Source organism: Pyrus communis, chromosome 1 (genome assembly GCF_963583255.1).
Source record: "Pyrus communis chromosome 1, drPyrComm1.1, whole genome shotgun sequence".
In the NCBI taxonomy this organism is placed as follows: domain Eukaryota; kingdom Viridiplantae; phylum Streptophyta; class Magnoliopsida; order Rosales; family Rosaceae; genus Pyrus; species Pyrus communis.
The window spans coordinates 20,572,831-20,590,714 of NC_084803.1; the positions used below are offsets into that span (position 1 = coordinate 20,572,831).

General features: G+C 38.3%; 1 protein-coding gene across 1 annotated transcript; it reads right to left on the bottom strand.

Annotated features, from left to right (window-relative positions):
- Positions 1-13,118: 13,118 nt before the first annotated feature.
- Positions 13,119-14,617, bottom strand: LOC137745614 (LOB domain-containing protein 37-like). The gene is made up of 2 exons (XM_068485595.1): positions 14,027-14,617; positions 13,119-13,944 (listed from the first exon to the last, which is right to left on the bottom strand). The coding sequence occupies exons 1-2, from the start codon at positions 14,208-14,210 to the stop codon at positions 13,376-13,378; spliced, it is 753 nt and encodes a 250-aa protein (XP_068341696.1). The 5' UTR covers positions 14,211-14,617; the 3' UTR covers positions 13,119-13,375.
- Between the last annotated feature and the right edge of the window lie 3,267 nt (positions 14,618-17,884).

Consider the following 17,884-nt stretch of genomic DNA (forward strand, 5'->3'; position numbering starts at 1 on the left):
GATTTTTTTTTTTGAAATTTCGATTTCAATTTCTAAGGTTTTTGGTTAAAACGTTGAAATTTCCCTATCTTCGTTCACATTCGTGATCCCCATTGATTCACGAACTCATCCCCAAGGTTTTTCTCTATAAAAATGGCCGCCTGAAGCGGTGGCGTTGGTCCTCTTCTCCTGCGAATAAACCCAATAGCGACTGGTATGTTTGGATACCCATGGCCTCTTAGGCCAACCCATGACCTCGGCCCCACAATGCAAAACAAAAAATAAAAATAAAAAACAAAGTTTTTTTCTCCTTCTGGGCTCGCTTGCAGTAAGCCACTGCATTGGCTCAGTCCATGTGACACCAGCCTATAAGGCTACGGTGTCCCCATGCACGACACCACACCAGATCCTAGCTCGTAGCCGGTGACTCGGTGCACGTGCACCGTGATACACCTAATCACAGCCTCTCATGGTTGTGATGTTCTAATGTGCTGCGACGCACAAGATTACATCCCACAGGTATACATATGCTACGAAGCACTAGAGCACACCTCTGTACAAGGCTTATAGCCCTAGCCTGCTCCTTGCCGCACTAAACCAGAGCTCTTTTTGGGCCTTTGTTCTTAGGCCTACTACCCGTACCTATCTCAACCCAATTTTTAGGCCTGGGCCATAAGGCCATAACTAATCAGCCCACCCGCGGGCTTTGGCCCATTGTTTTTGGGCCCCTAGTTTTAATTGCCTATTTTTTTAGGCACTTTGGGTTTTATAATTTTTCACCCATACTTTAATTTTGGCCCGAAGTCCAAATATTTAATTCAATTATAATTATAGACACTGAAGATCTATTTGCATATTTCTTGTTGCATATTTCTATATATATTTGTGTTTGTCTGCAGGGACATATGAACTTGAAGTTCATAATTCTTTCGAAACCCGAAGTTTTTCGAAACATGCCTTGTTTGAAAACCTGTAGTTTTCCTTAAAAACATCACTCATGAAAACCCGAAGCTTTTTCATGCAAACTTTAAACCAACAAAATGTCCATTAGAACTTGAATGTTCTACTACTATGTGAATGGATTGATTTATCTCTATTATACTAACCACATTGTTGTCCATTTATTTTTGCGACAAGGACATGTTGAATTTGAACAAACTCGACTTCACCGCATTAAAGGTCTTTAGAAGAAACTACCTCAAGTGGGTCCAAGTTGTGAAGTTCCACCTCACCGCAAAGATGCGTCCCGCTATTGAAGATGAGACGGATAACCCGGTTGGCGAAGATAAGAAAGCTATTGCTACGATCTTCATCCAAAGACACATTCATGATGCACTGCAAACCAAGTAACTTACTGAGGAAGATCCATGAGCACTTTGGGTCGCTTTAGCTGATCACTTCGATCACCAAAAAGACATATTCTTGCCTGAAGCAAGACATTACTGGTAGCATCTGTGCTTCCAAGACTTGAAGTCTGTGAATGAATATAATTCTAAAGTTTGTCAAATCCGATCACTTTTCAAGTTCTATAACAAGAACTTGACCGAAGAGGATCTCCTAAATAAGACCTATTCAACTTTCTTTGCTACAAATATTGTCCTGCAGCAATAATATAGGGCTCAAAAGTTCACTAAGTTTTCATATTTGATTTCCATTTTACTTCTCGCTGAAAAACAGAATTAGTTGTTAATGAAGAATCATCAAACTTGACCTACCGGGGCAACTGTTGTGCCTGAAGCACATCATAGAACAAACCAACGCCCAAAACGCCAATATTGGCATGGTAGGGGTGGCTAGAAGCCACCCCATCAATGTAAACAGAGCCAAAGCCCATCTAAGGAAAGAAACAAAGCCCAAAAGCGTTCTAACCTCGCTCTCAAGACCCTAAACTTCAAGAATAAGGGTAAAGCACCTGACACCATGGATACAAATATGTGCTACCAATGTGGTTTAAAAGACCATTGGTTTCATGTTTGCTATGCTCCCCCGAAGGTTGTAGCTGGATATCATTCTCGACATAAGAAGTTTGAGTCAATGCAAGTGGATGAACTAGAAAGTACCAGGATGGAGGATTCTGATTTTCAAGAGGCAATTACCCCTGTGGAAGATTAGAATCTTAGACATGAACTATTTTTAGTTGAATATTAGACCCTTGGGGGCAAATTCCCTTAAGTGGTCGAAACCCACCTTGTTTTTTGGTTTAAGTTTGAACAATTTTCCTTTATGTTTGGATTATTTGTTGGTGATTTGTTTTTGGATATTAAGTGTTTTTTTTAATTACCATCCTCGAATACTTAAATTATTTTGAATGGATATTTGTTTTTCAGAACTTTTATGCATGTGACCAATTCAAATTAATTTTTATTTCTAAATATGACTAGTAGAAAAGTTAGTTGTCTGGCAAATCTTGCAACCACGCACACCGTTTTCCGTGAACGCATCGATTTCACTAACTTCGTACCTAAGAATGCACCTCTGACAACCTTCTCAAGCCCATCCAACATGATCAAAGGATACGTAAGGCACGTATAATGTTGTCCAGTGGCACTATCTTCACCATTGAAGAGGCATTTTATTCTCTACGTTCCAGACGAACGTTGTTGAGTTTCAAGGACATTCAAGACAATAATTACCATGGTGAAACTTATGTAGAAAGTGAAGTTGAATTCCTATGCATCACTTCCTACAAATATGGCCAAAAGCGTATTCTAGAGAAGATGAAGTGTATCCTGAGTGGTCTATATACTAAAAGCATACGTCCTATACAGAGCCACTATGTGGCTAGCCCTACCTTAAGGACCACACACGAATGTACACTTTAGCATGATTGTTTGGGACACCCTGGACGAATGGCAATGCACCGTATCCTCAAATCGTCACACGGGCATTCACTAACCCAAAGTTTAGGTTCGATTCAAGGAATCGTATGTCAAACTTGCTCTATAAGAAAGCTTATCATTAAGCCTTCTTATGACAAGATTCGCTCGAATCCTCCTACTTTTTTTACAAAGGATTCAAGGTGACATTTGTGGACTGATTCACCCTCCCTACAAACAATTTAGATATTTTATGGTATTGGTTGATGCTTCCACACGTTGGTCGCACATGTGCTTGTTGTTCATAAGGAACGATGCCTTCTCCAAACTGTTGGCTCAGTTATCAAGCTCAGGGCTTACCATCCTGATCATCTAATCAAATATATTCGATATGATAATGCTGGAGAATTCACATCTAAAACTTTTGATGACTATTGCATATCGGTTATGGTTGAAGTTGAACATCCAGTACCCCATGTTCACACCCAGAACTACCTAACGAAGGCATTCATTAAGCGTTTACAAATGATTGCTCGATTGTTGGTCATACGTACTAAACTCCTGATCGCTGCTTGGCGCAATGCAATATTGCATGCAACCATGTTGGTCCGCCTGAGGTCTGTTGCGACATAACCATATAGTGCCCTTCAGCTGGTTACCAGATACGAACTCGTCATATCGTATCTGCACGTTTTTTGTTGTGCGGTCTATGTGCCGAATTCACGCCCTTACGTACAAAAATGGGGCATCAGCGAATGATGGGAATATATGTCGAATATGATTCTCCTTTGATTATTTGTTACTTAGAACCTTTGACAAGCGGTATTTTTACCGCTCATTTCGCAAATGACTTACATTGACTGGATCAAATATTTTCAAACCCCAGAACATACTCTCCATTTAGCTGAGGCATTCATTCTATGATTCGAAGGAAGAATGTGGTATAATAGTCTGAGTGAGTATTTGACTAGTCAGGGATTTGTGAACAGCGAACTATGCCCTTGTGTGTTCATTAAAAAGTCACATTTCGATTTTGCGATTGTTGTAATTTATGTCGATGAAATAAGCCTCATCGAAACTCCTGAAAAGCTCGAGAGAATTGCCGTGCACCTAAGGTTGGAATTTAAGATGAAAGATCTAGGAAAAACTCGATATTATCTCGGTCTCGAGATAGAGCACCGTTCGGATGGAATCTTAGTACATTAATCGAACTACACCCAGAAGGTGTTGTGCCGCTTTAACAAGGATAAAGTAAAGCCTTCGAGTACTCGTATGGTCGTTCGGTAACTTGATGCAAAATAAGATCACTTCCGTCCAAGAAGGATGATGAAGAGATTTTGGAACCCGAAGTTCCTTATCTAAGTACAATAGGCGCTTTATTGTACTTAGCTCAATGCACTAGACCCGACATCTCATTCGATGTTAATCTTTTGGCAAGAAACAGTAATGCACCAACATGCAGATGCTGGATTGGTGTTAAAGATATCTTCCGTTACTTAAAGGTACTACGAATCTAGGCCTATTCTATCCTTACAAATCCTCGAGTGATGCCGCACCCCCTATCTTGAGTCAATTCCTGCCTTGTTGGTTATGCCGACTCAAGTTACTTATCTGACCCACACAAGGCGCGTTCTCAAACGGGTTATGCCTTTACCATTGGAGGCATTGCAATATCTTGAAGGTCAACTAAACAAACCTTAGTTACCACTTCGTCTAAACATGCTGAAATTCTCGCCTTACACGAAGCTACTCAGGAATGCTTCTGGCTGAGAGTAGTTATGGGCCATATTCAAAGCTCATGCAATCTTTACCGCATCGTTGACGTCCCGACGACAATTTATGAAGATAATGCAGCATGCATCGAACAGCTCAAGAATGGTTACATCAAACGAAACAACACCAAGCACATTGCGCGGAAGTTCTTCTTCTCACATCAACAACAAGAGCATCAGAAGATTGAAGTCACGCAAATCCTTTCACAAGACAACCTGGTGAACCTCTTCATCAAATCACTATCGAATGCAACGTTTCAAAAACTTGTTCAAGGAATAGGAATGTGTAAACTTTCTGAGTTGTAACATTGTTAGTTCTTTTTTGGAATTATTGTCAAACTCAAAGGGAGTATCCTAAAGTACATTTGCTTGATCTTAATGTAACGAGGTTTTGACAAGGCACCTTCCTTGGGTTGATCATATCTCTGATGACATCCTGTAGACGTTTCTTGACTTTGTATTACTCTCGCATTTTTTCTTGGACTATGGGTTTTGTCCCTACTTAGGTTTTACCATAGCCATTGGGTTTTTTTTTGTGAGACTTAGTTCCATATGCAAGTTCCTACTTTACTTTGAGACTAGCGTGTTCCCAAAATCAGTGCCAACGAGTCGACTTCCTTAACTCTACATGATGCCGAATCTACTTGAGTATTTACACACTCAAGGAGGAGTGTTATAAACATTGTATTAAAGTGTGATTGTGTAAATCCTAGATTTGATTTGATACTAGTTATTCTTCCCTATTTGGACTTGTATTCCTTGGAGGAGAAGGATTCTTCCCTCCTTTATTACTATAAATAAAGGCACTTTGTAGGGGAATAACACATCCTCTACATAACCCTACAAACACATCTCTTTCCCTACTCTTTTTCTCTATTGTGCGGCCTCTATCCCTTGTCAAATTAAAATAAGCCACAACAGAAAACCTATTCTCATGATTTGACCAATGAAATTGCTTCCAAAACAACATTCAGTAAACCGAATATATCACACATAGACCATGTCATGTGGATCACATTAGAATATTGAAATATGCTTACATTCTGCAAATGCTCAATCTCACAAGAACCCTGATTGTTGTCTCGTTTGAAGATTCAGACTCAATGGCGAAGCTACCTTAGAACTAAGGTAGGCCTGGGTCGAGTCTAAAATTTTCTAGGCTCAAGCTTACTTTGAAATTTTCTCTTATAAGTCTCTACTACAATCTAGCCTTTGAATTTGACGAATATAATACCACTATCAACTTGAGTTTAATTGTATTGGTCAATTCAAATCAATTTCAGTCCAACAAAGAAATACAATGGCTTTAGTTATTGGCATCAAAGATTCAAAACCAAGGTTCTCTAGTGATATTAGTTAATTTGTTCTTTCTTTTTTACTTATAGGATATGAAAAAATTTCTCATCGCTTGCTGACTATTATTTTGCTTAATTTCTCATCTTCCTCTGTTATATAATCTATGAAATTGAGTGAGAAAAAAAAGATTCAAGTGTCCAAATTAGCACAACAAAACCCTTCAAATTCTCTCGTACTTTATGTTTCTAAAAAGATGTTCTCTTGGTCACACAAGGAGAAAAGTAATTCATTGTCACTCAACCTTGAATCTGATGTCAAGAATAAATTTAAATGGATCTGCTTCTAATATTTTATTCTCAACCTTTGATATCAAATTCAATCATAGACTCACTCTGTAATCTATATCCTTAATAATCAGGGTGACCAAAAGAATGAGAATATGTTTCTATATATTCCAGTTATCAAAATGAAATTTCCTTTATCCAATCTAAATTGTGCCCCTTGTAACATAAATTCTTGGCTTGCCATTGTTCAGAGTCTCAACCAAAAGAGACAATGAAGACAAATAGCACAGCAAGGAGACAGAGTTGCCGCAGAGGATTCCAAACGTGACAACTCTCTCGGAAGCCGGCACTAAATTAAATACCCAATTTCTCAGGGTTTTTAAAGTTTTCTGCTGAATTTCTACTTCCCGAGTTTTAAATATTAAAAAATATAATAATGTTAGGGAAACTAAATTTGTAGACAAAATTTGCAAACTAAATTATGTTTCACCAATAAAAATGAGCACATTTATCAACATTTAAGTAATAATTCAAATATCAACTTTCATAAAATTTAATTTAACAAATTTCTTTTAAAAATTTAGTCTCACTACCCTAAAAAAATTTCATCCCGCTAGCTTTGAATTTGAACAACCACTCCCTCAATCATCCATGCCTTATGGGTTTTATCGTGTACCCAAGTGCATATGCTGGTGATGGTGATGGCTACGAAGGTAGCGGTTATCGCGACGGCAGTGGTTGTGGCTACAGAGAGAGGAGGTGAGGACGTCCTACTTTCTATGATCAAGGTTCCGTGTAAATATGGAGAAGCAGATGAGGAGAGAAGATGAGCGTGAGGAAAGAGAGAGAATAGTGGGATAAATTTTCATTTGTTTTCGTTTATTTTTAGTTAGTGCAATGTCGGTACAGTCTGGTGGCCTGTGGCACCCAAGAAACTCCCTTTCGGTGAAGTAAATATTCAAATTATAATTTACTAATGCGTGTCATGTAACTGTAAATTTTCATGCATTCCTACGGACAAAAACGTGTATGTCATGCAAATGCAATGTAATATTACACAAGTGCATGCATGTATGTACTACAATGGTGGCAGAATTCCTTCAATATTAAAAACTGTACTGTTGGGTAGGTAGGACATAGCTTCTTTGATCGTTTGATGAGTACCGTAAGCAAGTAGGTAGCTTATGGAGTTGGTGCTTCCTTGGGTTAGGGCATCAAAGACCAGACAACGCCAAGTTCTCCAAGTGGGTTGAAACTTGGAGGGAGCCATGCGGTGACTTGGGAAAATAATTTATATTGAACGAGTTCATCGTCATGTAGCGTTTTTTGTTTAATAATATAATATCAAGTACAAATTTTTTTCCACATAGTAATATATTAAATTGGTTTGTAATACTATATATTAGTAAACTCATTTCATGTAAGTTGCACTCAAAATTGAGCCACTAGTAGAACCCATTCATAATGTTGGGGACGGAGAAGGTTCCATGGGCTCCACTATAAATGCGGCCATACACAACTTTCCAGCACCGAAAGAAAACCCCCCATTTTCCAATGGCTTTTTAACCAAAATGGTCCCTTAGATTTGCATAACATATCACTTTGGTCCCTAAGATTGAAAATCAATAGAAATGGTTCCTACGATTGTCCACCATCCATTATTTTGGTCCTTCTATTAAAAACTTCCTTAAGTGTCCCGGAACTCTTGGCCGAAAGTTTGGGCAATTTTCAAAGCTACGTAACTCAATCGTTTCTTAACCAAATTTGACCCGTAATATATCAAAATGAAGATAGGAAATTGTAGAAAAAGATTATACCTATTTAGAAACCCAATGGTTGCGGAGATAGCCGGAAAATAGCTTGAAAGGTGACTGGTTTGGCCGGAAAACTGGAAAACTCGCCAGAAACTAGGTAAACTTGAAGCGTTCAAAACTTCTTCAATACTCAATGAAATCGAGTGATTCAAAAATGAAAATCATACTTCTCGACGAGACAAAGAGAATGGTACCTTTAATGATAGCTAAATCACCGTGGTTTGGCCGGAAAACGGCTCGAAAATGGCTGTCTTGGTCCCGAGTTAGCCACTTTCGAGCCATTTTCCGGCCAAACCACGGCGAATTAGCCATCTAGAAAGGTACCATTTTCTTTATCTCATTGAGAAGTATGATTTTCATTTTGAATCACTCGATTTTGTTGAGTATTGAAGAAGTTATGAACGTTTAAATTTACCCAATTTCTGGTAAGTTTTCCAGCTTTCCCTCGGACCAGTCACCTTTCAGGCTATTTTCCAATCATCTCTGGCAACCATTGGGATTCCAAATAGGTATAATGTTGTTCTACATTTTCCTATCTTCATTTTGATATATTATGGGTTGAATTTGGTTAAGAAACGATTGAGTTACGAAGCTTTGAAAATTGCCCAAACTTCTGGCCAAGAACTCCGGGACACTTGACGGAGTTTTTAACGGAATGACCAAAATAATGGATGGTGGACAATCTCAGAGACCATTTCTATTGATTTTCAATCTCAGAGACCAAAATGATGTATTATGCAAATCTCAAAAACTATTTTAGCTAAAAATCATTTTCCAACCTTCCCGAGTCCTGCCGTCTCCTCGCTAGTGACTCAATCACTTACTCCTTTTTTTCCTTTTCTTTTCTTTTTTTCATTTCTTTTATTTATTTAAAAATATAATTAGGTTAACTTGAAAAAGAAATGAGGAAAAAGAATTGTAAATTGGTGGCTGACGTCAAATATTCCCTCTAAAGAAGCCATATTTGAACATTTTTAAAATATGAAAGTAAATTTGTGGTGGTGGTGTCGAAGTGGATCCCACCCACTCCCAAGATAGGAGAAGGAGGCAATGCTGATTAATGCTCAAGTGGATGGAATTCTATAAAGAATCAACATAGAACTAAAATATCTAAATATAATTTAAATTACAGTTTACTAATATTTTTTTACACTTGTAAGTTCATGATTTCAAATTAACTAATTTAATTATGTTAATGAGTTGAATACTTAATTAGTGTGTTAACTTACTGAGTGGCTTATCTCAAAGTATCCGCACTTTAAAATAGAATAAGATCATGTGTTATTAACTCTTTTTATTAAATTTTCCAAATATAGAGTGTCAATGCATTGGAGGAGCAAACATTAAACTCAAACTTCATATTTGAGTTTTAACAATTTGGTTATGTGCACTGCATTGGACTCAAAACTCAAATCTCATTTTTCTAGATTGAATAACATTTTTACTGGTTAGCATAAGCTTCACCTTGCGCTCAAATCTCATATTGAAATCCAAATTTGAGTCTCACTTTGCCTTAATACTCAAATATAAGTTTTAAGTCTCACATGTATTGGAGATGTTTTGCCTTCTATTTAGACTCAAATATAAAATATCACGTATAATATGACATTATTTCATAGGGAAATTCTTCTATGCTACGTAGTATTAAATGCTAAGGGCATTGGATGACACATCGCAACCCGGAATGTGGTGGGGGCCTGGGCCGGGATGTGACAATTTGGTATCAGAGCCAATCCCTGGCCGAAAGTGTGCCGACAAGGACGTCGGGCCCCTAAGGGGAGTGGATTGTTACATCCCACATTGCCTAGGGAAGTGGATCTTGTAAGTCTTATATGTATATTCTCATCTCTACCTAGCACGAGGCCTTTTGGGAGCTCACTAGCTTCGAGTTGCGTAGGAACTCTGAAGTTAAGCAAGTTCGCGCGAGAGCAATCCCAGGATGGGTGACCCACTGGAAAGTTTTCGTGTGAGTTCCCAGAAAAAAAAAAATCGTGAAGGTGTGGTAGGGGCCCAAAGCAGACAAAATCGTGTTACGATGGAGTCGAGTCCGGGATGTGGTGGGGGCTCAGGTCAGGATGTGACATTGGATGACCGAAATTGTTTTTTAATTTTAAACAACGATATTATTGAAATTAAAGTGTGGAAAAGGGACTAAGTCTCACAATGGACTAGTAATAATGTGGTTCAAATTCACGTTTGGTGAGAATCAAAATTAAGACCTCTCACTTACAAGTGATAAAAAAAAAACTCTATTAGATTATTGCTTTTTATTCGTCTTATGATTTTAAGTCATCCAATACTCACATCATTTAAGGCTACATAGCACCAAAGTGAAAATCTATATCATTATAATTTTATGTTTATTATTAAGGGATGTGATATCCACATACCTCATTTTACTTCTCACACATCCTTTGATAATTTTTTTTCCGTTGATCTTCTTCAATTCATTCGATCTGACAGTCGAAAATTAAAAAAATGTGTGAAAAGTAAAATGAAGTGTGGATGTCACGCTCTTATTATTAATATAGTAAATAATGAGACAGCCAAAATCGACGCTGACATGGTCCGTCTATCTTGGCTTGCCATTGGGTGAAAGAGACGCACAAACTGCAAGCCTTGTAAGCAGTGGGTCCCCCCAAACACAACCCTTTTGATTCCTTCTCCATCTCTACAGTTTAGTTTCTGAGTTTCCCTCTCTGCATCATTCCATTAAAATTACCAAATATATTCGATTTCTCCCTACGATGGGCCCGGGGCATTATTGCTCATATCATTAAGTATGGTGTTTGCTTGGTATACACCTTATTATTTGACAGATGTTAAGTAAGTTAATTTTTTTTTTAAATTAGAAAATGAATATTTACTATTAAAGTGAACTAGAATTAGTTGAAATGACATATGTCAGATGATGAGCTGTATTGTGAGCATGCACCATAGTTATAAAGGTGAGTAAAATGTTCCCATAATATAAGTGTTTTGATTTTTTTTTCAAATATCCAACTACTTATATTATAACAATTAGTATACCAGATCGCATTCCCCACCCACCCTACGTCCAAATAGCTTACTTCAATTTTTTTAGTGCCTTTTTCTTTACCATCCTAAAGTAGTGGTAATGCTCATATTGCGTTCAATTATTTCAAATTTCAAATTTTATGTGATAGATAAATCAAATTAAACTCATTCTGAATTAATCAATAGTTTCACTCGTCATTTTTATAGTTTGTGTTTCAACATTCATGTTTTACTGTTCATGCTTTACTGCAACAGTTCCACCCTTGTAAGTAGATAAATTAAATTAAAATCACCCTATTGAATTTTACCCTTCATTATTCATGTTTCACTACAATAGTTCCACTCTCGTCACTTGTATAGTTTGACACATGTATTATCTGGTAACATAATATGCTAGATTAAGGGTGGGCATTTTAAATAGAAAACTAAAACCAAAACACGAACCAAATTGGACCGTACCTAACGGTTCGGTTTTGCAATTGCAAAACGGAACTGCAATGTAGGAAACGATTAGGTTTTGGTTTTGGCTTTTGAAAACCGCATAGCAAATGTTAATAAACATTTAATTAAATGTCCATGTTAAATGTTCTGTTTTAATTGGTTGTTTGTTATGAGTCCATACACATCGTATGGACTAAACCACACGAGAATATTATTATGCATACTTTCTTTCTTTAGCCTTCGACATAATATCATCACCCATCAGTTGGGGTGGGCACTTGGATGCATTGTCCTACATTAGACATGTAATCAAAGGGTAAATGTTCCACACAAAGGATGTTGAGAAATCGACACAAAATGCATTGTAAATTGGATCATCAGGCACTTGAATGCATTATCCCACACTAGATTTGTACCCTTTAGGAGCACTCTCTGTGGTGTCCAGATTGGGAGATGCTTATTAATATGTTATAATTTATGATGTCTTTCATTCCAAGTTCTGATATATGATCCTACTAGAAATTATTGTTCTTTTAGATGAGTTTGCTACACTTGATCTTAGCCAAAAGGCCAAGAAAGTTATTCTTCTTTGTTGATTGCATTCATGTAAAGCTTGAGTTAACAAGCATTTCAAATATTAAACTGTACATTTTTGCTTAAAAATTGAACTGAAATCATTTGAAACTACACCGAACCGAACCAAACTACAAAAAGTTTTGGTTTCAGTTTCGGTTTCATTCAAAACCGCACTTAAACCGAGCCGTGCCCATCCCTATGCTAGACTGTCTATCAAGTAGTTAAGTAATGTTTATGAGCACATTGACTTGCGATTTTAAAAATCATGCGCAATGATAATGTTGTGTCGGAATTAAGGCTCTCATTTCTTTTCTTTTTTTCCTTAAGTGATTGTTGTAGTATAGAATAAAATAAAATAAAAATCTTTTGTCTACTATTTTTGTAATGTTAGGAGATTTTGTGGTTTCAAGATCTAGGCTTTGAGTTGAATGCTCCAAGAGGACCTGAGAATGTAGGAGTTTTTTTTTTTTTTTTTTTTTCCTCCACCTTTGTTTGCGACAAATGAAACTAAAAAAAAGTGTGGGTGCCACTCCAACTCCGTAATTCAATACCCGGTTCTGATCAACTAAAGGAACTAGTTGAATCCATTCATTTTTCATTCCCGATTAATGACTTTCCAATTCGAAATGGGTAAGCATGTTGACGCTTCTAAATTCTTAACAATCTGCAATTCAAACTATTTTATTTTCTCTACACTCACACGTTACATAAACTTGTATAGGTTAAACATGTAAGTGCTTAAATTCTAACCTTCCATGCACGAGATGAATTGTATTCGTGAATATTATGAGTCTCTTCAACCCACTATCGCTCCAAGATTTCGCTAATTATATTAGTGGAGCAAAGAGAGGTTGAAATCAAAGGAGAGACCTAGAAGGGTTGGTAAAATTCAAGGGTAATAATTAATGGGTAGTAGGGTTTGGTCTAACTCATTATATGCAGGGCTTTGTTTCGGGGTTGTTTCCCCTTTGTTTTTTTGGTACTGTGAGAGTTTCTCTCGGCTTTCCATGTTCTCTTTCGGCTTTGCCCTGTTAATATAAATATTTATTTAACAAAAAATAAAATCTGAAAATAGAAGCCAAATTGGATACAAAAACTACACAAAATTGTAAAAACAAGAAGAAGATATAAATACCATTAATTATTTATATATTTATTAATGTCACACAAACTCTCAATTTTCTCTCTTTTTTATCTCTATAAACAGTAACAACAACAAAGAAGAAGAGAGAAATCCTCCGTCGGAGATCATCAAAAACTCGCCGGACATGGATTCCGGGAAAACCCCCAAAGAGATAAAACTAGGGATATTACAGAAGAGAGAGAGTATATAGCCGCGTCGGATTCACCAACAAAAAATTGGCGGAAGGGAAAATTCCTCAGGGGAACAAGTTGAGTAGCTTTCTCTCCGTTCCGACGGCGTAAGAGTACGGGTGTTGATCTTCGAACCCACTCTCGAAGCACGTGGTGACGCCGGACTCATCCGAGTTCATGGACGGGGTTCCGGGTCGTCGGGTCTCCGGTTTGGGCTTGGGTTTGAAAGACGGGGTCGGGGTCAACCGGAGATCCAGATCCGCGTGTTGCTGGAGCTGAAGTAACTTGATGGAGGACTCGTCGGCCGCGGCGGATCGCTTGCGTTTCGGCGAGGAGGCCCTGGCGGACCGGGAGCTGGTGAACCGGGAGGAGGAACCGGAGTTGTGACTCAGATCTCGAAGCCTCCACATGTCCGTAGAGATAGTGACGCCGCCGACATCGGCCTCGGAGGCCTCGTCGGGAGTGGACGCTCCGCCGAGGAGCTCGGGAATCGGCCGGAGCGTACCGCCGCGGAGGACGGTCTCAACGGCAGCCTGGCAAACGTGCCAGTTGCCGGTCCAGAGCAGCCCAACTGCTCCGTTGACCGGGTTGATCGTACGGCCGCAGGCTTCAAATAACAGGGACTGAAACAGAACTGAAAACAAACAAAAATCAGAAACGAAAAAATGGGAAAACTAGTCGTGAAAACGAAGGGTACAATCGGAATAATCACGAACCGGGACGTTGGGAATCAGGGACGGCGGAGATGAAGGACATGAGGCCGGCACGGCCGAAGAACTTGGCGACGAAGACAGTGGCGTGGCCTTGGGCTTCGGGGGTTTCGATCCACTGGAGGCAGGGGCGGAGCATGCAGGTGTCACTGCAGCCCTTTCGGAGAACTCGACAGCCGTTGCAACTCATAATAACAATCCTTGTTGTTGTGGAAGTGAATCAGTCAGAATTACATGAGATTGCTTTCAGTCCAAGCAAAGGAGGGAGAGAGAGAGAGAGAGAGAGAGAGAGAGAGAGAGCGCAGGGGAAAATTAAGCTAAGCTGGCCAAGGAGGCCTGGGGAGGGTGATATAAATAGAGGAGAGAGACGGAGATGGGTGTGTTGAGAAGTGGGAGTGTTTGGGTCTGGGTGTGGAGACTGGAGAGAGAGATGAGGAGATTCCAAGGAGTTGGGCGAGAGCGGCTCCGTGTTTCCGCGCAGGATGTTCCTCCACCGTTGGATTCTCTGCTTTCGACTGTGGGAACACTGGAGAGTGGAATGTGGTTATATTTGATGGGATTGGATATGGGGTAATAGCTAGTAGCTACAAGCTGCTTTCCTTTTCATCTCATTTATTTTGCCCCTTTGTGGCCCTTTGCTCCCTGGCTTTTCTTTTTTTAATCTTCCACTTGCATTGGAGGGTTGCGTTGCGTCACTCACAAAATAAATCAAATCAATATAATAATATATGGTAAATTTGGTTTAGATGCTTTCGTTTTGGAACTTAGGAAGATCACATCTTTATATTATATTTGGGTACAATATGATGTCATAAGTGATGTATATTACAAATATTTAAGAAAATAATGCGACACGTATACATAAGAAGTCTTTAAGAAAAGATATCGAATTAGTTGTTGAGCTCACACCACATCAAATTTTAACGATCTAAACTGTCCCCTTTGCTAATTGCATCACATAGATCATCATTAAAATTTCATCATGATAATTAAATAGGCAAATTGTTTCAGATTGAATTGAATGTTTTTCAAGGATGATCTATGATTGAGACTTACAAAATAAACGGTTTGAATCGTTAAAATTCGATGTGGAGTGGGTTGCACAATTAGTCCCCACTTTTTTTTTTTTTAAATAGAGATTCCTTGTCTTAAATGGCTTGTATATACATAACTTTCCACATCATATTATACACAAATATGATACTAAAACAATGTCTTTCTAACATTTTTCATTGTTTTAACAGTTACAGTGTGGTCATCTTCCACTCTTTATTGTCAACATACACAACTAAAAGAAAATTGCTCAGCTATTTACTTGCAAAACATAGTTTTAGTCATTACCTACGAATCATACAAATATTGTAAATTGCATTTTTCAATCAGAAAGCAAGATATTTTACTCAGGAGACATTTTATACAAACACACAAATAACTAGTTTAAAACATAAAATAAAAGTTTAGATTGCATGTCAAATTATGATTTGCAATTAGAAAGCGAGACATTTTACTCAAATCTTTATAATATTATATATATATATATAAGCATATGTAGGGCTAATATTTAAGCATAATATAGCCATTCGTTAGTAAGGGAAAAGGATTATATATTGCCTATCTATAAAGTAATACTATATGGCATTTGACAGTGGGGAGGGGGAAGGTCCAATAAAGGAATATGGTAATCTATATATATAAAGGGATTAACCATTGAGGGCTTTGCTTAGGATTTCGAGGAGTTTTTGAAAGCTTAAATGAGTGAAAGAATAATGGGGATGAGGTTCTGAGCCTGAGGTGCAATCAAATTTAACCATGTAAGCCATTGCCTGGGTGGGGGTGGTATGGGGGACAAGTCAGCACTCAGGGTTTGTCTTCATTTTTTATTTTTAATTATGTTTTTTTATTGATTAATGTTGGAAATACATATATATTGTCCATATTTTGTGTCACGCTACCAAACATGGAGTAACATGGAAGGAGGTGCATATGTTTTAGATTCTCTCAAGATTTTTTAACCTTTTCTTTCATCCACATTTTTAAAAGTCATGTTATTCTTATTTAACCTAATATAATTAATCAAGCGGATTTGGGCATCGCTAATTAAGTATTTTATGGAAGCACATCGATTGTCTCAACAATAAACTTACGCATAACGATAGAGTGTGAAAATGCCCCATAAATTGATATAAATGCTGAGAAAAAAACATCAACTTTTATGCATGTACACTTTTCTCTTTAGGTTGAATATTCATCGTTCATGATGTTTATATCATCGCTCCAATTTTCCTTAAATATTAAGTTCATCACACTGTCATTTTTAGGTGTACAGTTTTATCTTAAAGGACCTAATTACTCAAGGCTTACACTTATTCCATAATTTATAACAATTACGAATAAATAATCAAAACAAACTTTCAATTTTGTATGTTCACTTATATGTTGTCTTGTAATTCACTTTTGTTCTCTTGGAATCGCGGTGCCTTCTTACATCATCGCCGCAGCCTCTAAAAAGGAACAGCATCATATATAATAATAATTCTCTCCTTAAAATATTAAGAAGAAAAATGGTTCATTTCATTTGGAAGAAGAAAGCATCTAATTGACTTGTGAATGACGGAAAATTTAGTCCTTCACGGTTTAAACAAGTAGTTACAATACTTGGGATTATAAAAGTTGAACAATGCAAGAGTTCCGCTTCTTTAATTACTCTGAGTTGGTTGTGTTCCAGAACAGGATCTCACGACAGTGTTAGGGATAAAATAATATACAATTAATATCACTTAGATATTTCGTGAGAAAATCAATACCTAGCAATAGGTGGTTAAGTTGGAACAATATCGATGATATTGATGGTAGACATGCATGGACCTACAATGTCATATCCCAACTCAGGCCCCCACCACATACCGGGCTCAACTCCACGGTAGCACGATATTGTCTGCTTTGGGCCACTACCACGCCCTCACGGTTTTGTTTTTAAGAACTCACACGAGGATCTCACGTCAGTGTTAGTGATAAAATAATATACAGTTAATATATGAAAATTTTCACCCCTAGTATCACTTAGACATTTTGTGAGAAAACCAATACCTAGTAATAGGTGGTTAAGTTGGAACAATATCGATGATATTGATGGTAGGCATGCATGGACCTACAATGTCACATCCCGACTCGGGCCCCCACCACATCCAGGCTCAACTCCACTGTAGCACGATATTATCTGCTTTGGGCCCCTACCATGCCCTCACAGTTTTGTTTCTAGGAACTCACATGAGAGCTTTCTAGTAGGTCACCTATCATGGGATTGCTCTCGTGCACTACTCGCTTAACTTCGAAGTTCCGATGGAAACTGAAGCTAATGAGCTCCCAAAAGGCCTTGTGCTAGGTAAAGATGAGAATATACATATAGGCTTATAGGATTCACTCCCTTGGGCGATGTGGGATCTTACAATCCACCCCCTTAGGGGCCCGACGTCCTCGTCGGCACACTTTCAACCAAGGATTGGCTCTGATACCAAATTGTCGCATCCCAACCCGGGCCCCCACCACATCCTCAGCTCGACTCCACCGTAGCACGATATTGTCCGCTTTGGGCCCCGACCACGCCCTCACGGTTTTGTTTCTGGAAACTCACACGAGAACTTCCTAATGAGTCACCCATGATGGGATTGCTCTCGCGCAAACTTGCTTAACTTTGGAGTTCCTACGGAACCTGAAGCCAATGAACTCCTAAAAGGCCTCGTGCTAGGTAGAGATGGAAATATACATATAAGGCTTATAGGATTCACTCCCCTGGGTGATGTGGGATGTTACAATCCACCCCCTTAGGGGCCCCACGTCCTTGTCGACACACATCCGGCCAAGGTT

Excerpts from the sequence above, each read along its gene's own strand:
- LOC137745614 (XM_068485595.1), bottom strand. The coding sequence starts at position 14,210 with ATGAGTTGCAACGGCTGTCGAGTTCTCCGAAAGGGCTGCAGTGACACC. Across the intron at positions 13,945-14,026 it reads CCCTGATTCCCAACGTCCCG|TTCTGTTTCAGTCCCTGTTA; the intron begins GTTCGTGATTAT and ends GTTTGTTTTCAG.